This window comes from Aspergillus thermomutatus (genome assembly GCF_002237265.1).
Source record: "Aspergillus thermomutatus strain HMR AF 39 chromosome Unknown NODE_247, whole genome shotgun sequence".
NCBI classification, from domain to species: domain Eukaryota; kingdom Fungi; phylum Ascomycota; class Eurotiomycetes; order Eurotiales; family Aspergillaceae; genus Aspergillus; species Aspergillus thermomutatus.
In genome coordinates this window covers 23,163-41,900 of record NW_020798297.1, presented here as the reverse complement: position 1 = coordinate 41,900, position 18,738 = coordinate 23,163, and the positions used below count along the sequence as shown (strand labels likewise).

The window sequence follows — 18,738 nt, the reverse complement described above, 5'->3', positions numbered from 1 at the left end:
GATGATGCCCCGGTGCGCAAAGCGCCGCGCCAGCAGCCCCGCCGAGAACCCCCGCCCCGCCAGACTCCCCGGGCGGAACCCCTGCACGAACACGTGCGCGTCCTCGAGGAGCCGCGACAGCTCCGCGGCCCCTTGCCCGTGCGCCGCGGACAGGTCGATCTGGATGGTCCGCTTGCCGCGGCCGAACTCCCGGTCGATGGAGGGGAGGTCCGGCAGCTGGGGGCCGGTCACCCAGAGGACGTCTGCGCCGTGCGCGGCCAGCGTCTTCCCTGATAGCGGGGTTGCGATAACGCGGGAGAGCTCGAGCACGCGCAGCCCGCGGAGGCACTTGTCTGCGGCTGGGCCGCGCATGGCGGGCGGGAGGCCGCGTGGGGCGTCGCCGATGCGGCGGAGGAGGATGGGGAAGTCGGCGACGGCGCGGGCTTGCGGGGTGGCGTCCCACTGGGCGTAGCTTCGCAGGGCGGAGATGACGCAGCCGGAGTCGAAGGCGGCGGTTTCGAGGTCCACGGCGCGCCAGGGGGCGATGGCGGCGCTGACTGTGGCGCGGTCGGCGTCCGGTGAGCAGCCCAGCAGCGTCTTTGCGCCGTTGCTGTGGTTGGGGAAGCCGTCGTGGACCCGGACGTGGCCGTCGGAGGTCTTGTGGAGGCCGCTGATGGGGCCCCAGAGGTTCGGGGCGGGTTCGCCGGCGAGCGTGTACAGTCTCTCGGACTTGAATTCGATGACGGCGTGCTGGCGGGGCACGGTCACCGCGGGGACTGGGGAGGCATTGCGGAGCGCGTGGATCTGCGCCGCGAGGAGGGCGGAGAGACCGATGGATGCTTGCGCGAGGTCTGCTATCTTGAAGGACGATGGGAGGCCCGGCCCGCTGCCACTTAGGTCCAGAGCCTCCAGCGTCTCGGCGGGGAGGCCGAGGCGTTTCCAGATATGCTCCACGCTGTCTTTTGCTGTGAAGGATGTCCTGTCTGGGACAGGTTGTCTTTCTGACGGTTGTGGAGCAGCCATGTTTGTATGCAGGCTTCTATATCGAATTCCCAGCCTGGACGCTGTTGCTGACAATCGTCGCTGCGAGAGGATCAAGGTCTGCATATGTCCGCCTCTACTCCGTATCGTCAACCCTTCAATCTAGTCGGGTTCATTTGTTGATTGTCCTGCCAGCCGTGGAATATATATTGCAAAGTCATGGGGCTCCTCGTATTGACTCACCCGGATAAGATGCCGAATACGACCCCGCTCGGAACAGAAGAATTCAACATAATTTACCTAGAAAATAAAGTCACTGCGAGGACACCTACGGCAGTCATGAACCTTGCTCATGGGCAAAAAGCATTCTCTATGGGTACAGCAAGGAACAAAAGACGGGTGAGGTAAAAAAAAAAAAAAACCAAAAAAGCATGCGATCCCGGTGCGACTCGAACGCACAACCTTTAGTACCGGAAACTAATGCGCTACCATTGCGCCACGAGACCAATCGCTGTACAAAGTGGAGAATTATATAGGTATACAGAAAACACAGCTCATTGTTTAATTCCAGTCTACTCCTCCGTACGCACAAACACATTCAAGATTCCCGAGTGCCATCCAACCCATCAGGACCCTCCCAGGAAGACTCTTATGCTCTTGCTGACGTCTGCCAGAATTCAAAGGGCCAAATCTCCTTCCCAACCCCCATGCGATCGACACTATTGAGGGACCTTCGTCTGCTCCAGCCGGAGAATCCTTGTTTCAGAGCATCATCCTCTGACTGACTACGGAGTACTGGGTGACTAACATGGAAAAGCTCGAAATGCAGCGCAATTGAATGTTGAGGGCTTGATCGCCAGATTGAACACTCGCTCCAGATTACTAGACGGAGGCCCATCGTACGAGATTCCCTGATCCAGTTATGCCCACCGAGATTTAGTGCAGCCCGGCGTTACCTACTGAATCGGGTATATCGAGCAACTGCCTCTGCCGATGACTTGCAAGTTTCGCCATGTGGGTTGACTATTGTTGCCCCTCCTACCGCTACTTCGGACGGGAACGCGTGGCTTGAATGGAGTGCTTGAATCGTAGCGGTGCAGAGGCTTCCGTTGTCGTCACTCAGTTCCTGAAGCCAGCATGATAGCCTGCATGCTTGGTGTTCTGAGGACTCAGGCGCACGGCATGCTGTACTATTGGCCTTGGATTCATGGTTGGTCGGTAGCGGAGAGGACTTGTTGATCGACAGGGATGACGATATGGAGTTACGTAGTCGAACATCGCTTTGTCTCTCAGGCCGAGAACAGTGATCTATCTGATGCCGCTATGCATGCAGGCGCAGCCGTCATGAAGTTTCTCCTCAAGATCAATTAACATGTGGAGCCTCGGGGGAAGATGCCTTTCTTCATGCAATCATCCTGCAAGCTCGACTGGCTCGTTGAGACATTCGGAGTGGGCTTCGGAAAGTCGTCATATCCGGAGGCTACAGATGGCATACTATGCTAACAGCTTGTATTTATATGTGAGGAAGTTCCCGTAAGAACTTCCCTTCTCGCTTTAATCTTCACATTTACCTACTCCTGAGGCCGCAATTGTTGTTCTAAGGATACTCAGCATGCCCCCGTTCGCCTTCAAGGGTTTCGCCTCGATGGCCTTGGGCGCTGCAGTCGCCCAAGCCCAGCTCTGGGACCAAGTCATTCAAACCAACTATGGCCCCGTTCAAGGCTTCAAGTACTTCAACGAATCTACGATAGAGAAATTCTTCGGCATCTCGGAGTCCAATGTGACGGCTTTCTTGGGCATCCCCTTTGCAGCGGATACCGGTTACCAAAACCGCTGGAAGCCGCCCCAGCCACGCGAACCATGGAATGAAACTTTGAAGGCCACGGAGTTTGGCCCTCGTTGTCCCACCAATGAGGCCAGCTACATCAGCGAGGATTGCCTGAGTCTGAATCTATGGACCAATGCCGGCTCCGCGGAGGCTAAGCTGCCTGTTATGGTCTGGAACCAGGGCTCGGATGAGACCAGCGATGACGCCTGGTGGTATGGCGGCGGCATGGCCTTGAAGGATGTCATCCTCATCACCTTCAACCGCAGAGATGATGTCTTCGGGTACCTGAGCCATCCAGATCTGAATGCAGAGGGTCTGGCAGCCACTGGCCACAATACGTCAGGAAACTATGGTGTGCTTGATCAACTTGAGGTGCTGAAATGGGTGAAGAAGAACATCGCCCACTTCGGTGGTGACCCTGACCGGGTGGTAGTGGCCGGCCAGTCCTTTGGCTCTTCCCAGGTTTACCATGCTGTGAACAGCCCCCTTTTCAAAGGCTACTTCCATGGCGGCATCTCCCAGTCTGGCATCCGATACCCATATGACCCACTGCTGGCTGGTCTCGCCACTTCTTATGTCAACATGTCCACGGCTCTTATCCACGGTGTCGACTACACCACCTCCCATAATGTCTCCAGCATCGCCGAGTTGCGGACACTGTCCATGGAGGAGCTGCTGGTCGGCTCGCAGGACCGTGTCAACAGCACCTGGATCTCGTGGGTCACTGCACTTTCTGCTGGCTATCCTCTGATCTTCAAGCCGGTCCTCGACGACTACGTTCTCCCCTCCAAGTACATCGAGACGCTCATCAACGGGCCCGCAAACGATGTTCCCGTCATCACAGGCAACACAAAGGACGAGTCTGGCGCATCCCCCTCCACCGACTACACCGTGGAGGAATACGAGAACTACACCTCGCACAAATACGGCGACCTCTACAACCGCTACATCAAGCTGTACCCGGACAACGGCAACCAAAGCACCGCCGACCAATCCTGGAACGCTGCGGCCCGCGACGCCTCTCTTGTCGGTTCGTGGGCCTACGCCACTGAGTGGTACAAGTCTGCCTCCGCCCCGTTCTACACCTACTACTGGACTCACGCCCCGCCTGGCCAGAACCAAGGCGCCTTCCACCAGTCGGAGATCATGTACGCCCTGAACGCTCTATACGCCAATGCCGATCAGTACCCCTTCACCGAAGCGGACTACGAGATCCAGGAGAAGATGTCCGCTTACTGGGCCAACTTTGCAAAGACGCTGGATCCTAACAAAGGCGGCTCTTACACGGGCAAGGGGGCGTTGCCGCACTGGAGCCCTAACAGCCCTAATGGCACCCAGGTGGTCATGGAACTGGGCAATGCATTCAGTAATGTGCCCATTGCCAAGCGGGAGCAGGTTGAGTTTCTGATGGAGTGGTACCACCGGCAGATTCCATATTAGATGGTCCGAGGAGCATGGTGTCCACGTTCTCAGGATGGAAGCTGTTTATGTGCTGCATACGTACGTAGAGTTAGTGTTACAGACATAGCCTGATTCAGAAAAGACAACTCCGGCTCAAGGATAAACTCGTCAACTTTAAAACATAGACAGACATAGCGGAAGAAAAATGCAAATGATGACAGGTTGAAATGAAAAGAAAAAGAAAAAGAAAAAGAAAAAGAAAAAGAAAAAGAAAAAGAAAAAGAAAAAGAAAAAGAAAAAGAAAAAGAAAAAGAAACGCGATCCCGGTGCGATTCGAACGCACAGCCTTTAGTACCGGAAACTAACGCGCTACCATTGCGCCACGAGACCGAACTGATGTCGTTTGGCAAGATTTTATGCTCAATCTCCTCGAAATACGAATGCCAAAAATAATGCCACAATGGAAAGGTGCTTGTAGGCACCAGTTTTGAATTAGCCAATGATCTGGTCTCATTAAAAAAAGCCCGACATCTCCTCCGGTGTGTCCTAGACTCTTAGTCCCGCTGTCTATCTTTTTCCAACATGGGTTCCTTTCCGATCTGTGGAGATATCGTATCCATTTCAGAGCATGGGTTGATTTCATTCTTGAGCTGCCAAGTGCCGGTTCAGTCTGCTAAGACTATGATGACTATACAGTCCTTGTGTTCACAACTCGACCCGCTCACTCCTGACACAAATATCTATGACATAACCACATCCAGATGGTGCAGATCATCTTCCTCGGCACTTCTGTTGTCTCAGGCATGGATGGATAGGTATTTGGCGACTGTAATCCAGAACTGTCATGCATACAGCTCTCACGTGCGATCGTCGTGCAGATAGATCGATTTAAGTACCTGGAGCCCCTCCTTTGCGTTGTCCTCCATTTTTCTATCCAAGACTGTCATTGAAGTTTCATTTACTCCCATGATTCCTAAGGTTCTGTGATAACCTCACGCACCATGAGCGAGTCGCAGACGATCCCCATCCCAGGACCCAGAGGCGTGCCTCTCCTGGGAAACATTTATGACATCGAGCAAGAGGTGCCTCTGAAAAGTATTGATCTGCTGGCGGATCAATATGGTACGCTATCCTGCCTTACTCTTCGGAGCTGCTCCCCAAGCTAACTCTTTACAAGGCCCCATCTATCGTCTGACAACGTTTGGTCGCTCCAGAGTATTCATCAGCACCCACGAACTCGTCGACGAAGTCTGCAACGAAGAGAGATTCACCAAGGTCGTCTCAGCCGGGTTGAATGAGATTCGTAATGGGGTTCACGATGGCTTGTTCACGGCCAATTACCCCGGGGAGGAAAACTGGGCTATTGCCCATCGTGTGCTCGTTCCGGCCTTTGGACCGTTGTCCATCCGAGGCATGTTTGACGGTAGGGTGCCTTGTCAACCGTGACTTGCAATTCTCTGACAATACCGTCAGAAATGTACGACATCGCGACGCAGCTCGTCATGAAATGGGCCCGACAAGGACCTACCGCTCCGATCATGGTGACCGATGATTTCACCCGATTGACCTTAGACACCATCGCCCTTTGCGCGATGGGAACCCGTTTCAACTCTTTTTACCACGAAGAGATGCACCCTTTTGTCGAGGCCATGGTGGGCCTGTTACAAGGATCCGGTGACCGGGCTCGTCGACCGGCGCTTATCAACAATCTGCCCACGGGCGAGAATGCCAAGTATTGGAACGACATCACCTTCCTGCGGAACCTTGCGCAGGAATTGGTCGAGACACGGAGGAAGAATCCCGAGGATAAGAAGGATCTTTTGAACGCGCTGATCCTGGGACGGGATCCTAAGACCGGCCAGGGGTTGACCGATGACTCGATCATTGACAATATGATCACATTCCTGATCGCTGGTACGTCCTGCTCTACCATTTTCCTTCGGGCACTCTCAGCTGATGATACCAGGCCACGAAACGACCTCCGGCCTGCTCTCCTTCCTCTTTTACTACCTGCTGAAAAACCCCCGTGCCTACAAGAAAGCGCAAGAGGAGGTTGACTCTGTCATTGGCCGGCGGAAGATTACGGTGGAGGATATGTCGAAATTGCCGTATATCAACGCTGTGATGCGAGAGACGCTGCGTCTGAGGTCTACGGCCCCTCTGATTGCTGTACATGCACACCCAGAGAAAAACAAGGAGGATCCTGTTACCCTGGGAAATGGCAAGTATGTATTAAACAAGGATGAGGCCATTGTGATCATCCTGGACAAGCTGCACCGCGACCCTCAGGTCTACGGCCCCGATGCAGAAGAGTTCAAGCCGGAGCGAATGCTCGACGAGAACTTTGAAAAGCTTCCCAAGAACGCCTGGAAGCCGTTCGGCAACGGGATGCGGGCCTGCATCGGCCGCCCTTTTGCTTGGCAGGAAGCCTTGCTGGTGGTGGCTATCCTGCTGCAGAACTTCAACTTTCAGATGGACAATCCCAGCTACGACCTCCGCATCAAGCAAACGCTCACCATCAAGCCAAAGGACTTCCACATGAGAGCCGCTCTGAGGCATGGACTGGACGCTACCAAACTCGGCATCGTTCTGAGCGGCAGCGCGGACAGTGCGCCGCCAGAGAGCTCGGGAGCAGCGAGCAAGGGTCGCAAGCAAGCCGCTCCCCGCCCTGGTCAGCTCAAACCGATGCACATCTTCTTTGGAAGCAACACAGGAACATGTGAGACATTTGCGCGCAGATTGGCCGACGATGCTGTAGGATATGGATTCGCTGCCGAAGTTCAGTCTTTGGATTCCCCCATGCAGAATGTTCCGAGAGACGAACCGGTGGTGTTCATCACGGCATCGTACGAGGGTCAACCGCCAGATAATGCTGCTCACTTTTTCGAATGGCTCAGCGCCTTGAAGGGAAATGAGCTCGAGGGCGTCAATTATGCCGTGTTTGGCTGTGGCCATCGTGAGTGACCGTTTCCGTTTCTCTCTCCCCTGGCTATGCCTGCCATACTATGTCTATGACTTGATACCATACATTTGCTAAATTTCGCAGACGATTGGCAGGCTACCTTTCACCGCATCCCCAAAGCGGTCAATCAGCTTGTCGCGGAGCATGGAGGAAACCGGTTGTGTGATATCGGACTAGCCGATGCGGCCAATTCAGACATGTTTACCGACTTTGATTCATGGGGCGAGTCCGCCTTCTGGCCTGCAATCACAGCCAAGTTCGGGGGTGGAAAGTCCGACGAGCCTCAATCCTCGTCCAGTCTGCAGGTAGAAGTCAGCTCGGGAATGCGGGCCTCGACCCTTGGTCTTCAGCTGCAGGAAGGATTCGTGGTTGAGAATCAGTTACTTTCGAAACCCGGCGTCCCAGCCAAGAGAATGATCCGGTTCAAACTCCCTTCGGATATGAGCTACCAGTGTGGCGATTACTTGGCTGTACTGCCGGTGAACCCGAGCAGCGTCGTTCGCCGGGCCATCCGACGTTTTGATCTTCCCTGGGATGCCATGCTGACAATCCGCAAACCCACCCAGGCCCCCAAGGGCTCCACCGCGATTCCTCTTGACACGCCCATCTCGGCTTTCGAACTTCTCTCCACCTATGTCGAGCTCTCTCAGCCGGCCTCTAAGCGCGACCTGAACGCACTGGCAGACGCCGCCGTCACCGACGCCGACGTGCAGGCTGAACTGCGCTATCTCGCGTCCAGTCCCACTCGGTTCACCGAGGAAATCGTCAAGAAACGGATGAGTCCGTTGGATATCCTGATCCGGTACCCTTCAATCAAGCTGCCCGTCGGCGACTTCCTGGCCATGCTCCCGCCCATGCGGGTGCGTCAATATTCCATCTCCTCTTCTCCCCTGGCGGATCCTTCCGAATGCTCGATTACGTTTTCTGTGCTCAACGCACCATCTCTGGCAGCGGTATCGCTGCCACCCGCCGAGCGAGCGGAAGCTGAGCAGTACATGGGAGTTGCCTCCACCTACTTGTCAGAGCTGAAGCCCGGCGAGCGTGCCCATATCACCGTGCGGCCGTCTCATTCAGGCTTCAAGCCGCCGGTGGACCTGAAGACGCCAATGATCATGGCGTGCGCAGGAAGCGGACTTGCGCCCTTCCGTGGGTTCGTCATGGACCGCGCCGAGAAGATCCGGGGAAGACGCAGCTCGGTCGGCTCTGATGCGCAGCTTCCCGAGGTTGGACAGCCAGCCAGAGCTCTATTGTACGTGGGCTGCCGGACCCAAGGCAAGGATGACATCCACGCGGCTGAGCTCGCCGAGTGGGCTCAACTGGGCGCCGTTGACGTGAGGTGGGCTTACAGCCGGCCGGAGGACGGATCAAAGGGCCGTCATGTGCAGGATCTGATGCTGGAAGACCGCGAGGAATTGGTCAGTCTGTTTGACCAGGGCGCTCGGATCTACGTGTGTGGCAGCACAAATGTAGGGAATGGAGTGCGCCAGGCCTGCAAGGACATTTACCTGGAGAGGAGACGCCAATTGCGTCGGGAGGCGCGGGAACGTGGCGAGGACGTCGCTGCAGAGGATGACGAGGATGCTGCTGCGGAGAAATTCCTGGATAATCTAAAGACAAAGGAGCGATACGCGACGGATGTTTTCACTTGACAGCGGTATATACCAAACAAGCCACAATTTTCTGCAGTCTCGCCAGGCTCGGGAAATGATCTTCAGGTTCTAGTAGGCCTATCTCATTCCTATCACCATAGACATGCTGCAGATGATGTTGCATTGACGGCGTCACTTGGCGTGCTTGGCTGCAGACTTGGCTCTGCAACGTGGGCTTCACGAGAGACTGTCACTGGTGCAAAGGGCCGGCATATCTAAATTGACCTGGAATTAATCTATCCTTCGCTTCTGGCGATAGTCTAATCGCTGTATGCAAGCACAATTGCCTCGGACTCCGCCGACCCCTCACGATTCCATAGTATAAAACATGGCGCCATGTCTAATCCTCCTCAATCCTTTCGAAGAAAGGAGCAGCCACTCACGCTTGGCAAAGACCTGCTAAAATGAAGGTGAAAGCGGTCTCCCTCTCCCTCTGCGTCTCGGCGCTGCTCGTCTCTACCTCAGCCCTCACCATCAGCCAAATCAACGGAAACCAGTACCTCTCGCTCTACGCGGGCAAAACGGTCTCCAACATCCAAGGCCTGGTAACAGCCAAAGGCTCCGCAGGCTTCTACCTGCGCTCGACGACCCCAGACGACGACGACGCCACCTCCGAATCAATCTACGTCTACGGCAGCACCGCCGTCTCCAAAGTCTCCGTCGGCGACATCATCACCCTCACTGGGAAGGTCTCCGAGTACCGCTCCTCGTCCTCGTACGTGTATCAGACGGAGCTCACCTCGCCGTCTGCCATCACCGTCGTCTCGAGCGGCAATAATGTCGTGCCGGTGGCGGTCGGCAAGGGTGGACGGTCCCCGCCTACGGAGCAGTTCTCCTCTCTGGATGGAGGGGATGTGCTCGCTGTGCCGAATAATGTGAGCCAGATCAGCAGTTCCAATCCGGTGCTGCAGCCGGGTAAGTACGGGATGGACTTTTGGGAGAGCCTGAGCGGGGAGTTGGTGAGTCTGTCGAATGTGCGGGCTATTGCGAAGCCGAACTCGTATGGGGATACGTGGGTGCTTGGGGACTGGGAGGCGAGTGGGGAGAATGAGAGGGGAGGGCTGACGATGCGGGATAAGGGTATGCTCTCCTCTCCCTTCAACGAGCGTTGCTGACTTGACTGCGTAGATTCGAACCCGGAGGCGGTTCTCATTGGTTCTCCGCTGGATGGCAGTGATAATCCTACCGATACCAAGCTGGGGGATTCGATCCGGGACCTTACGGGCGTCATCGCGCCGGCGTACGGGTACTATGCGCTTCTGCCCTTGACTGCATTGACTGTTACCGGGTCGAACACGACGGCAGCTGCTGCTACGGACCTCGTGTCAGCCGGAACCTGCTGCGCTGTGACGTTTGGCTCGTACAATGTCAACAACCTCTCTCCCAGCTCGTCGACGCTGCCCAAGATCGCCAAGCACATCGCGCAGTACCTGAAGAGTCCGACGCTGGTCTTCCTGCAGGAAATCCAGGATAATGACGGAGCGACTGACGACGGCGGTATGTTTCGCGTCCTGACTGACGAGCTCCAGCTAACTGCTGCAGTGGTCTCCGCCAACAAGACACTCTCGACCCTCGTCCAGTCCATCGCCGACCAAGGCGGCATCAACTACTCCTTCGTCGATATTGCTCCCGTCAACGACCAGGACGGCGGGGAGCCAGGCGGAAACATCCGCGTCGCCTACCTGTACGACGCCTCCGTGATCCGCCTGCGCAACGCCAACCCTGGCTCCAACACCGACGCCAACGAGGTCCTCGCCGGCGCCGAACTCAAGTATAACCCGGGCCTGATCGACCCGTCCAATGACGCCTGGGATGACAGCCGCAAGCCGCTGGCCGCCGCCTGGGAGACGCTAGACGGCAAGAACAAGTTCTTCACGGTGAATGTGCACTTCACCAGCAAGGGGGGCGGGTCGTCGATCGAGGGCGATGCCCGGCCGCCGGTGAACGGGGGCGTTGCCAAGCGTGAGGCGCAGGCGAAGCTCGTTGCTGTACGTACTCGCTCTCTGCCTTTGAATAATACTAATGACATCCAACAGGAATTCACATCGTCCATCCTGGCCGAAGACTCCACCGCCAAGCTCATCGTCTCCGGCGACTTCAACGAATTCACCTTCGCGGAGCCGTTGGAAACCTTTCTGTCTGACTCCGGGCTCGAGGATCTCGACGCAGTCGCTGGCATTGAGACTACGGAGCGATACACGTATCTTTATGATATGAACTGCCAACAGCTGGACCACGTGTTTGTGAGCCCGGCGCTGGCACAGGGCGCCCAGATACACCATCTGCATGTCAACACGTGGGTTTCGTACGATGACCAGGCGAGTGACCATGACCCTACGGTGGCTTTGTTGAATGTGTGTGAGTAGATAGCAATGACTTGTCATTTGTATAGCAGTAGCGAAATTGGCTTCCATGTGCCAATGGCAAGCAACTATCCCTCAACCACGGTTGGAAACAGCAGGTTGAATATCATCTGGCGACAGCAAGCAGTATCAATCTCTGGTAGCCTGGCGTCAGGCTTGTAGCATCCATAAAACAGATTGCGGCTCGGACACTCCGCCGTGCAGTGCCCGTACACCCATTAGACAAGGGATATAAAGTTCCTGTAGGGGTTGACTGCAGCACCCATACCGTTGTCCAAAGCAGCCCCCGCGCATCGCACAGGTGCTCTCGGTAGAGACGCTTCAGCGCGGAAATCATCTCGTCTATCGTGGTGCTTGTGTACGGCTGTGGATCGCTGCTATCTGATTGCTTGTGAAACGCCTGAAAGATCGGTATCCATCTATCCGAATCTATATCTATCTCTCCTCCGTGACTACAACTTACTCATACTTGCAACCTCCCCATTAAGCTTCTTCCACATCCGAATCCGCCTCTGATGACCTGCATTGAAATCGTCCACCCATTTCTGCTCAAACGCGGGCAGCCTTCGACCCGGTTGATTCTCTCCCGGCTCCCCAGCCAGCCGCGCTCCTGCATGAGGGCATCGACTGCGATGGCCCCGGCTGGGCCTGCACCGATGACGGCGACACTTTTGGCTGCCATTGGATTGAATATATTGAACGAGTCTAGCAGCAGCAGAGCGCTTTTATCTTCTGGGGAACGATAAGGATCTGATAAGGTTAGTTGATTCGGTATGCGATGGTGCAAGCCAAGCCATGAATGGCATCAGAGTTGGATACACAACTGACAGAAAGCTTTATGCATACCTAGTAGATATTATTTGCACTAGCATAGCAATGACATTGAATAAATCACATAATAGCATCACAGATTAGAGTTTAATTCATCTCTGAAGATTCTTTAGAATTGCAGGAACCAGCCAATCAGGTTGTGCGATCTGTAGATGCAGTGATTGATAAGATTGTCATATCCTATTGGCTGCATTCTTTGACTGTGTATTCTATTGACTGTGTATTGTTAATGCTAATGTTGATCATCTTCATCTACAGAGTACCAGTTGGAATTCCTCATGATGGATATGATGGACTTCAGTGTCTATTTCAGAGTCCTATACCACATCGCATAATCCCTTGAGGATTCCCCACCGGAAACCCCTCGGATATCATCCGGAAAAGCATCCATCTCCATCCGGATATGGCCTCCTATATAACCCCATCACAACCATGCACTACCACTCCAAGTTATAAAATTCAGGAAGAAGAAATGGCTCTATCTACATCCTACCCCCTGAAAACCGGCCACCGCATGCCAGCCATCGGCCTCGGAACCTGGCAGTCCAAGCCGAATGAGGTCAAAGAGGCCGTCTGTACAGCTTTAAAAGCCGGATACCGACACATCGACGCAGCAGCAGTCTACGGCAATGAGAAGGAGGTGGGAGAGGGAATCAGACTGTCCGGTGTTCCACGGGGAGAGATCTTCGTACGTTGACCGTCACAATCCACCTTGGGTCCTGACTGTGCTGACTGAATAGATCACCAGCAAATTATGGAATACGCACCACGAGCCCGAGCACGTGGCGGAGGCGCTCGAACAATCGCTCACGGATCTGCAGGTCGAATATCTAGATCTCTACCTGATCCATTGGCCCGTTGCGTTCCGCTACTCGACGACGACGAGTCAGCCCGTTGACCCTGGAACCGGGCTGGTCGATGTCATTGACGTCCCGGTCAAGGATACCTGGGCTGCGATGGAGGAGCTGGTGGAGAAGGGAAAGGTGCGCGCCATCGGGGTGAGCAATTTCACTCGTCAGAGGATTGAGGAGTTGATGACTACGTATGTTTTCCTCGGCTTCGTTTCTTTTCTTTGTTGTTGATGAAGGTGAGCTAAATTGCATCGCTGCAGGGCTCGTATCCCCCCCGCCGTCAACCAGATCGAAGCACACCCCTATCTCCAGCAGAGGGATTTGCTCGAGTGGTCCAAGCAACAGGTATGCCTGGTATGATTGCAAGCTTGAAGTATACTGACAGAGTAGGGACTCGTGGTAACCGCTTACTCGCCCCTAGGGAACAACATCTATAACATCCCTCGGTGAGTATCCTACACCTATATATAGTCCATGCTAACGATGCAAGGGCCGTCGATGATCCGACCGTCATTCAGATCGCCAAAGAGCTAGACAAGACACCCGCACAGGTGCTGATCAGCTGGGCCATTCAGCGCGGGACATCTGTCGTGCCCAAGTCGGTCACGCCGGAGCGTATCCGGAGGAACCTCGAGGGTAAGTAGTCATCTATCCAATGAGCTAGGATGAAAGGTGACAGGATAGTGTTCGTCTTACCCGAGCATGCATTCGAGAGAATCCAGGCGTTGGAACGCCACCAGCGGATGAACTTTCCGGCTAGACTGGGAGTCGATATCTTTGGTGAGGTGGGCGAGGAATCGGCGAAGCGAAGTGCGTTGGAGTGGGCTCGGCAGCAGAAGATGCAGGCAAAGTGACCGTAGATAGAGTATCTCAATAGAGGTATACTGAACTCTGAACTTTCTCAGTACTTGTACAACCTCCAGTCAAAGGGAGACATTTCAGCGCTGTTATCAACCAGTCTTGCCATAAACTACCTCATTTCCAACCCGATGCCAGTAGATGCTCGCTACAAACGAATAGGCTCCTTGAACACCGGACTCTCTCGAAACTTCATATACAGCCCAACCCAGTTGAAGACGGATGTGTAGTTGGTCGATCTGCGATCCTCAAACGGCGTGCGCACTTGCGCTTTCGGGTTGAACAGAGGCTCGTGCTCCTGCTTCGCCTGGGCCGACTGCAATGTGGGCGCGTGGTTCCACGCCTTGAACAGTCCGATCGGGGTTGGTTTGCGCGAGGTCCACGCGTCGTACACTTCATCGGCCGACGCCATCAGTGCCTGGTGACAGCGTTTCTGATTCTCCGCGTCGTCGCCGGTCAAGAGCTTCTTGTCGCCGTATGCGGTCCAGGTCTCTCCGTGTGGATTCGACACTTGCAGCCCGATGGCGTTGTCTTCGTCGTGCATGTACTGTGGGGGAGACGGTTAGCATGGGATGGATTGTGATATAAGGAAGAAAGGAAAAGAGGAACAACCTTGGAGCACAGGTCAGAAACCCCAATACCGGAAAGGGCTTTCCTTGGGGTGCGCAAGTGCCCAGCGGCGAACTGGTCTTCCAGGAAGTGGTCGGCGAATGCGTTCATCGCATACCCCAGCTCCAGCGCTTGGGGGGTGCCTTTTGCCGCCACCTCGAGGGCGAGGGAATGTCCCGCATCGTATGCCATTCGGGCCCCTTCTCCGAAGTGGTCAAGATTGGACTTCGCCAGCCGCAGGTAGTCCGGTTTGCCGGAGCCGATGGGTCTGTACTTTGACATGATCGTTAGGAACTCTGCAGTCATGTCTCCGAGGCTATAATAAGCCTCGGGCACGGACTTCCCCTGGCGCAGGGCCTCGTTGACCCTGTCAATCTCCAACTGAAGTAGGTGCATCAGTTCCTGGGCTTCGGCTGGCGTTTTGGGATCCGACGCCAGAAAGTCAAACGACCGCCTGAATCGGTCCTGTCGTTGCATCAGGCTCGGGCCTTCGCATATGGGGTCGCTCATTGCGTAAAAGTCCCCTGCGAGAGCGTTGATGGTCCCGTAGGTGATCCTCAGCCCATTTGGCAGACTGATCAAGATCTCCTTTGCGAGCTTGGTCGTGCCGTCGTGCCATCTCAGAGGGATTGCATTTCCCAGCCACGTATGCTCTGCATACTCGAACCGGAATCTTCCGTCCGGAGGCTCTGGAACGGTAGGGTTGAGAGTTCTTTGAATGGGAATTTGGGCCAGAACGGATGGAAAAGTGACGACTCCGGGGCTATGGTGTCGGAATGCCTTCCATATATCCTCGTCGCTCAAGCTCACCGGATCCTGCAGTTGAGATTCATCGTCTCCAGGGGTAGTTTTGCTTTAATAGAGTGTTAGCTCGCTTCATACTAGGAATTCATTACGTACTGTGAAGCTGGATCAATCATACTCGCTACCCTGAAGCAGTGAGTCGTGAAGCTGAATTCTCAAACTGTGCGCCGGATGGATTCAAGTTTAGAACGTAACAAGGACGGCTATATAAGACATAAATCATTCTCGGCAAAGCCATTCGGTCAGATTCAGCCAGCCACGCTGACAGGATGTTTCCACAGAAAGGGATGCAATCGAGAGCAGTCCGCATAACAGCGATGGCCCTGTCAGTTGAAGCCCAGAAAGTGGCAGTCTTAACCGAGCTGTGAGACGGAACTTGGTGGACAGGCTCCTGAACACTAGGACGGGCTCGAGCCTGGTGAAGAAGGTGAAAACTGCAGGGGTCGCTGTACCTATCGCTTCGTCAACCAACCCCAAGATAGATGCAATCAGGTTTATTATGCTCGTACACACCACATGATCCACCGTCCCTGACCGGGCTGGCTGAATACTAGATGCAGGGTACTTTGTATAGAGATATCATCCATCATCTTTCAATTTGGGCAATAAATGCCGAGTCTGGGCCTCTAGCGGGGTCTTCTCCCTCAGCCCGAGAATATCATGGCGTTGACACGAAGTCATGATACGAGTCATGATGCCTATTTCTCGGCTGTTCCTAGCTGAATAGTGGATAGGTCAATTGCCAAAGGGCAGCTGAATCACGATTTGGTCAGTATTACTTGCTCTCCTGGATGAAAGCACAGCTCAGCCATCAGTCCCGGGCCTCGATCATGGTGCGAAGGGGAGAGTCGCACTGATGAAGGCCTCAGGAAAGGCGACGATATTGTCCCAGTCAGTCCATGTATATAAAGCTCGTCTCAGCGCTGCTCATTTCTCTTTTCATCTGCCATCACCGCGCGATATTCCTTTCATTCGCGATCTGTTTCGCCAAAAAAAGCACAGTCAGGGCCCTCGAATTACAACATGTCGGATCCTGTGCCAAATGCAGACTTTGGCTGTTACATCTCAGTGCAGAACAATTTGCCGGTTGATCTCGTGTATTTCAATAAGGAGGATACCCACGGCTACTGGGACAAAGAACCGCCGTACCGCATCAATCCAACGGCCAAGGGGGAGATTTCGCTGAAAGACAAGACCCGTCAGTATCTTACAGACTCTATGTAAATGCTCCGAGTGTCTGGAACTAACCTGTCGAACAGTTGCACCTGGCGCGGAAGGATGGTTCGAATACCGGATTGACATTCCTGGCATGGAAACTACCATATTTCGCTGCAATTTCAAGTGCCCGGTGTCTGAAGACAATGGTTTCAGTTGGGGTCTTAACAACCTGGACTTTATGTTCGATGTGTCGAATACCCCTTGGAGTAAATCAGGCCATCCACTTAACGGTGAGTGACCCCAGGAGAACCCTTGGGATATGGTTACTGATAGGATCTTTGTTTGATATCGTTGTTGAAGTGACCGTCACGATCGGTCTGAAAGATATCCAAACACGCCCTAATATCACCCAGCTTCTGGTTCCCAACCCTACTGCACCAGTGCTGAATTCAGCAGGGGTCGTTGTTGGCGCCTCTCAGCCCGTCGTGATCTGGACACCGCAAATTGCCCAGAGCGTCCAAGACAACACTATGCGTACGGTCAACGGTTCCTTTCAAGCCGTTGCGGTGCAGTCTGAGCAAATGTCGTCGACCATTCAGGTGGACCTGGCGTCCAGTGGGGATGCTAACATCGATAAGATCCCCGTTGCTTTGCGAGGCATCTTGAATGGCGCTGTGGTTTTTGAGTCGGGCGTGGGCCGATTCAATTCCCGCATCGACTGCACAATGCTACAGAAACCCAACTGTGACGCTGGTCCGTTTGGCTGGGCCGGAGATATGACCTGGCAGGTGGTCCTCCAGCCGAAGAAACAGGCTGTTGAGACGAGCGCGACAACCCGCATCGAGATATACGCAGTCACCAATGAGACCACCGATGCCCAGTTTTTCAAGACAACCTCGGTGCCGATTGGGCTGCTCCGCCGCGTGGTATTGCGAACTACAGGCAACTATGTGGCCTTCCTGGCTGACACCCTTTTCCGGGACTTTGGATATCTGTATGACGCGCTGGGCTCCCTTCCATCCGGCACCGCATTTGGCACAGCCAGCAGCGGGGGCAACCTCCAGATCACCAAATGGGCAAAGCGAGCGAATTCGGGCTACCCGCAATTTCTGGTCTGCTACGACACCGCAGCCCTGGCCCAAGTGGGCCTGGCGTTTTATTCGGGCAATGTCGCGTACGCGTGGGTGTACATGGATCCCTTTGGGTACATCAACGATACACAGTTGATCGGCTGGGGACAATGCAACAGTCCATTCTTCAAGGACCCGGAAGACAAGTTCAAACAGGATATCAATGATGTCTCCCGACAGGGCTTTGGAAACCACGCCTTTGTCGCCGTTCCCCGTACGAATGCGATTATTGACTCCTGTTGCGGACCTCATATCGGCAACGAGGACTTGAACTCGTTCATCAGCCAGTCGGTCGACACAAAAACAGCACTTTACCACGGCAGTTTCCGGGCCGGTACCCCGAACGATGCGACGAAGCTTCAGGGCATCATGACGCTTGACACCCCAGCGAATATTTCTCTGCGGCTGGCTGATCTCCCCAACTCAGTCCAGGAATCGATCAAGCTTGCCATGGAGCTGGCTCGGGTGGAGGGCGCACCATCTGTCACTTTCACCAATTCATCCCTGCTGAAGATCCCCGAGCTGGTCAGCACGGTCCTCCCAGGTGACTCGTCTGTCTCGGTTGAACGCGATATTGGCCCCGTCCGCTCTCATCTCGAGTGGACGTTCACGTCCGTGCCCGAAAAGACAACCTACACTGTCACTATGGTCGTGAACCAGACCCACGAAGAGGCTCTCACGGCGATGCACCACCAGCTCTGCAGGTATCCGCGTAACCCTGTGGAAATCTTCAGGGCTGTTCCGCAGGACCGTGCTTACGGCCAGTATGCCCTCGAGAGCGTGAAAGAGCGCACGTGCAGCATGTGGATTCGGGGAAACATCTTCGCGGTCATCACTGCCGAGGACTTTGAACACCGCCAAGATGCGAATGCATTGTTCCGCACCTACGATATCGTTGACAAGATCCATGCGCATCTGCAGCATGGCGAGGTCGACGGCCCGGGATACAAGGCTCCTGCTCCGCCGGACCTGTCCGGTGTACCGCAGACTGTCAAGGTTGGAGGGGAGTTCTCCATCACTGCATCGGCGGAGCATGTTGCACAGGTTGCTTCCACTGTTCAAAATGGAGTAAGTCGCTCGTTATCCCTAGAGATGGGAACAGGTCTTGAGCTGACACACGCGCCTTCTAGAATGTCTTCCCTGTGAAGACCGATCAGGACAACAAAGTGTTCACGTTTGTCGGCCGTAAGCTCGGTCCTGATGTCGTTACCCTTTCTTTCGCGGACGCGACAACCTACGCTGTCACGTCTACCACGATTGAAATCACCGTGGAAGAGTAGTTGTGATGATTGAAGTGGCGTAGACGGTACTTGAATGGCTTCCGATTGCATGGC

The 18,738-nt window shown here is 54.6% G+C and overlaps 6 protein-coding genes across 6 annotated transcripts; 5 read left to right on the top strand and 1 right to left on the bottom strand.

Annotated features, from left to right (window-relative positions):
• Window positions 1-2,572: 2,572 nt before the first annotated feature.
• Window positions 2,573-4,228, top strand: CDV56_104779 (carboxylesterase/lipase family protein; the record flags this gene model as incomplete). Its single annotated transcript, XM_026758398.1, has 1 exon — window positions 2,573-4,228. The coding sequence occupies one exon, from the start codon at window positions 2,573-2,575 to the stop codon at window positions 4,226-4,228; it is 1,656 nt and encodes a 551-aa protein (XP_026611161.1).
• Window positions 4,229-5,190: 962 nt separating this feature from the next.
• Window positions 5,191-8,800, top strand: CDV56_104381 (bifunctional cytochrome P450/NADPH--P450 reductase; the record flags this gene model as incomplete). The annotated part of the gene is made up of 5 exons (XM_026758000.1): window positions 5,191-5,311; window positions 5,367-5,612; window positions 5,663-6,103; window positions 6,156-7,145; window positions 7,236-8,800. 5 exons carry the CDS (start codon window positions 5,191-5,193, stop codon window positions 8,798-8,800), a joined length of 3,363 nt encoding a protein of 1,120 aa, XP_026611160.1.
• A 404-nt stretch (window positions 8,801-9,204) lies between these two features.
• CDV56_104074 (endonuclease/exonuclease/phosphatase family protein) lies at window positions 9,205-11,872 on the top strand (the record flags this gene model as incomplete). Its single annotated transcript, XM_026757693.1, has 4 exons — window positions 9,205-9,880; window positions 9,929-10,788; window positions 10,837-11,158; window positions 11,727-11,872. The coding sequence occupies 4 exons, from the start codon at window positions 9,205-9,207 to the stop codon at window positions 11,870-11,872; spliced, it is 2,004 nt and encodes a 667-aa protein (XP_026611159.1).
• A 594-nt stretch (window positions 11,873-12,466) lies between these two features.
• On the top strand, window positions 12,467-13,699 carry CDV56_103888 (aldo/keto reductase; the record flags this gene model as incomplete). Its single annotated transcript, XM_026757507.1, has 6 exons — window positions 12,467-12,682; window positions 12,735-13,036; window positions 13,106-13,190; window positions 13,236-13,291; window positions 13,336-13,481; window positions 13,530-13,699. The coding sequence occupies 6 exons, from the start codon at window positions 12,467-12,469 to the stop codon at window positions 13,697-13,699; spliced, it is 975 nt and encodes a 324-aa protein (XP_026611158.1).
• A 152-nt stretch (window positions 13,700-13,851) lies between these two features.
• Window positions 13,852-15,232, bottom strand: CDV56_103736 (uncharacterized protein; the record flags this gene model as incomplete). The annotated part of the gene is made up of 3 exons (XM_026757355.1): window positions 13,852-14,250; window positions 14,316-15,165; window positions 15,213-15,232. The coding sequence occupies 3 exons, from the start codon at window positions 15,230-15,232 to the stop codon at window positions 13,852-13,854; spliced, it is 1,269 nt and encodes a 422-aa protein (XP_026611157.1).
• A 907-nt stretch (window positions 15,233-16,139) lies between these two features.
• On the top strand, window positions 16,140-18,684 carry CDV56_103385 (uncharacterized protein; the record flags this gene model as incomplete). Its single annotated transcript, XM_026757004.1, has 4 exons — window positions 16,140-16,314; window positions 16,376-16,564; window positions 16,635-18,472; window positions 18,535-18,684. The coding sequence occupies 4 exons, from the start codon at window positions 16,140-16,142 to the stop codon at window positions 18,682-18,684; spliced, it is 2,352 nt and encodes a 783-aa protein (XP_026611156.1).
• Window positions 18,685-18,738: the final 54 nt, after the last annotated feature.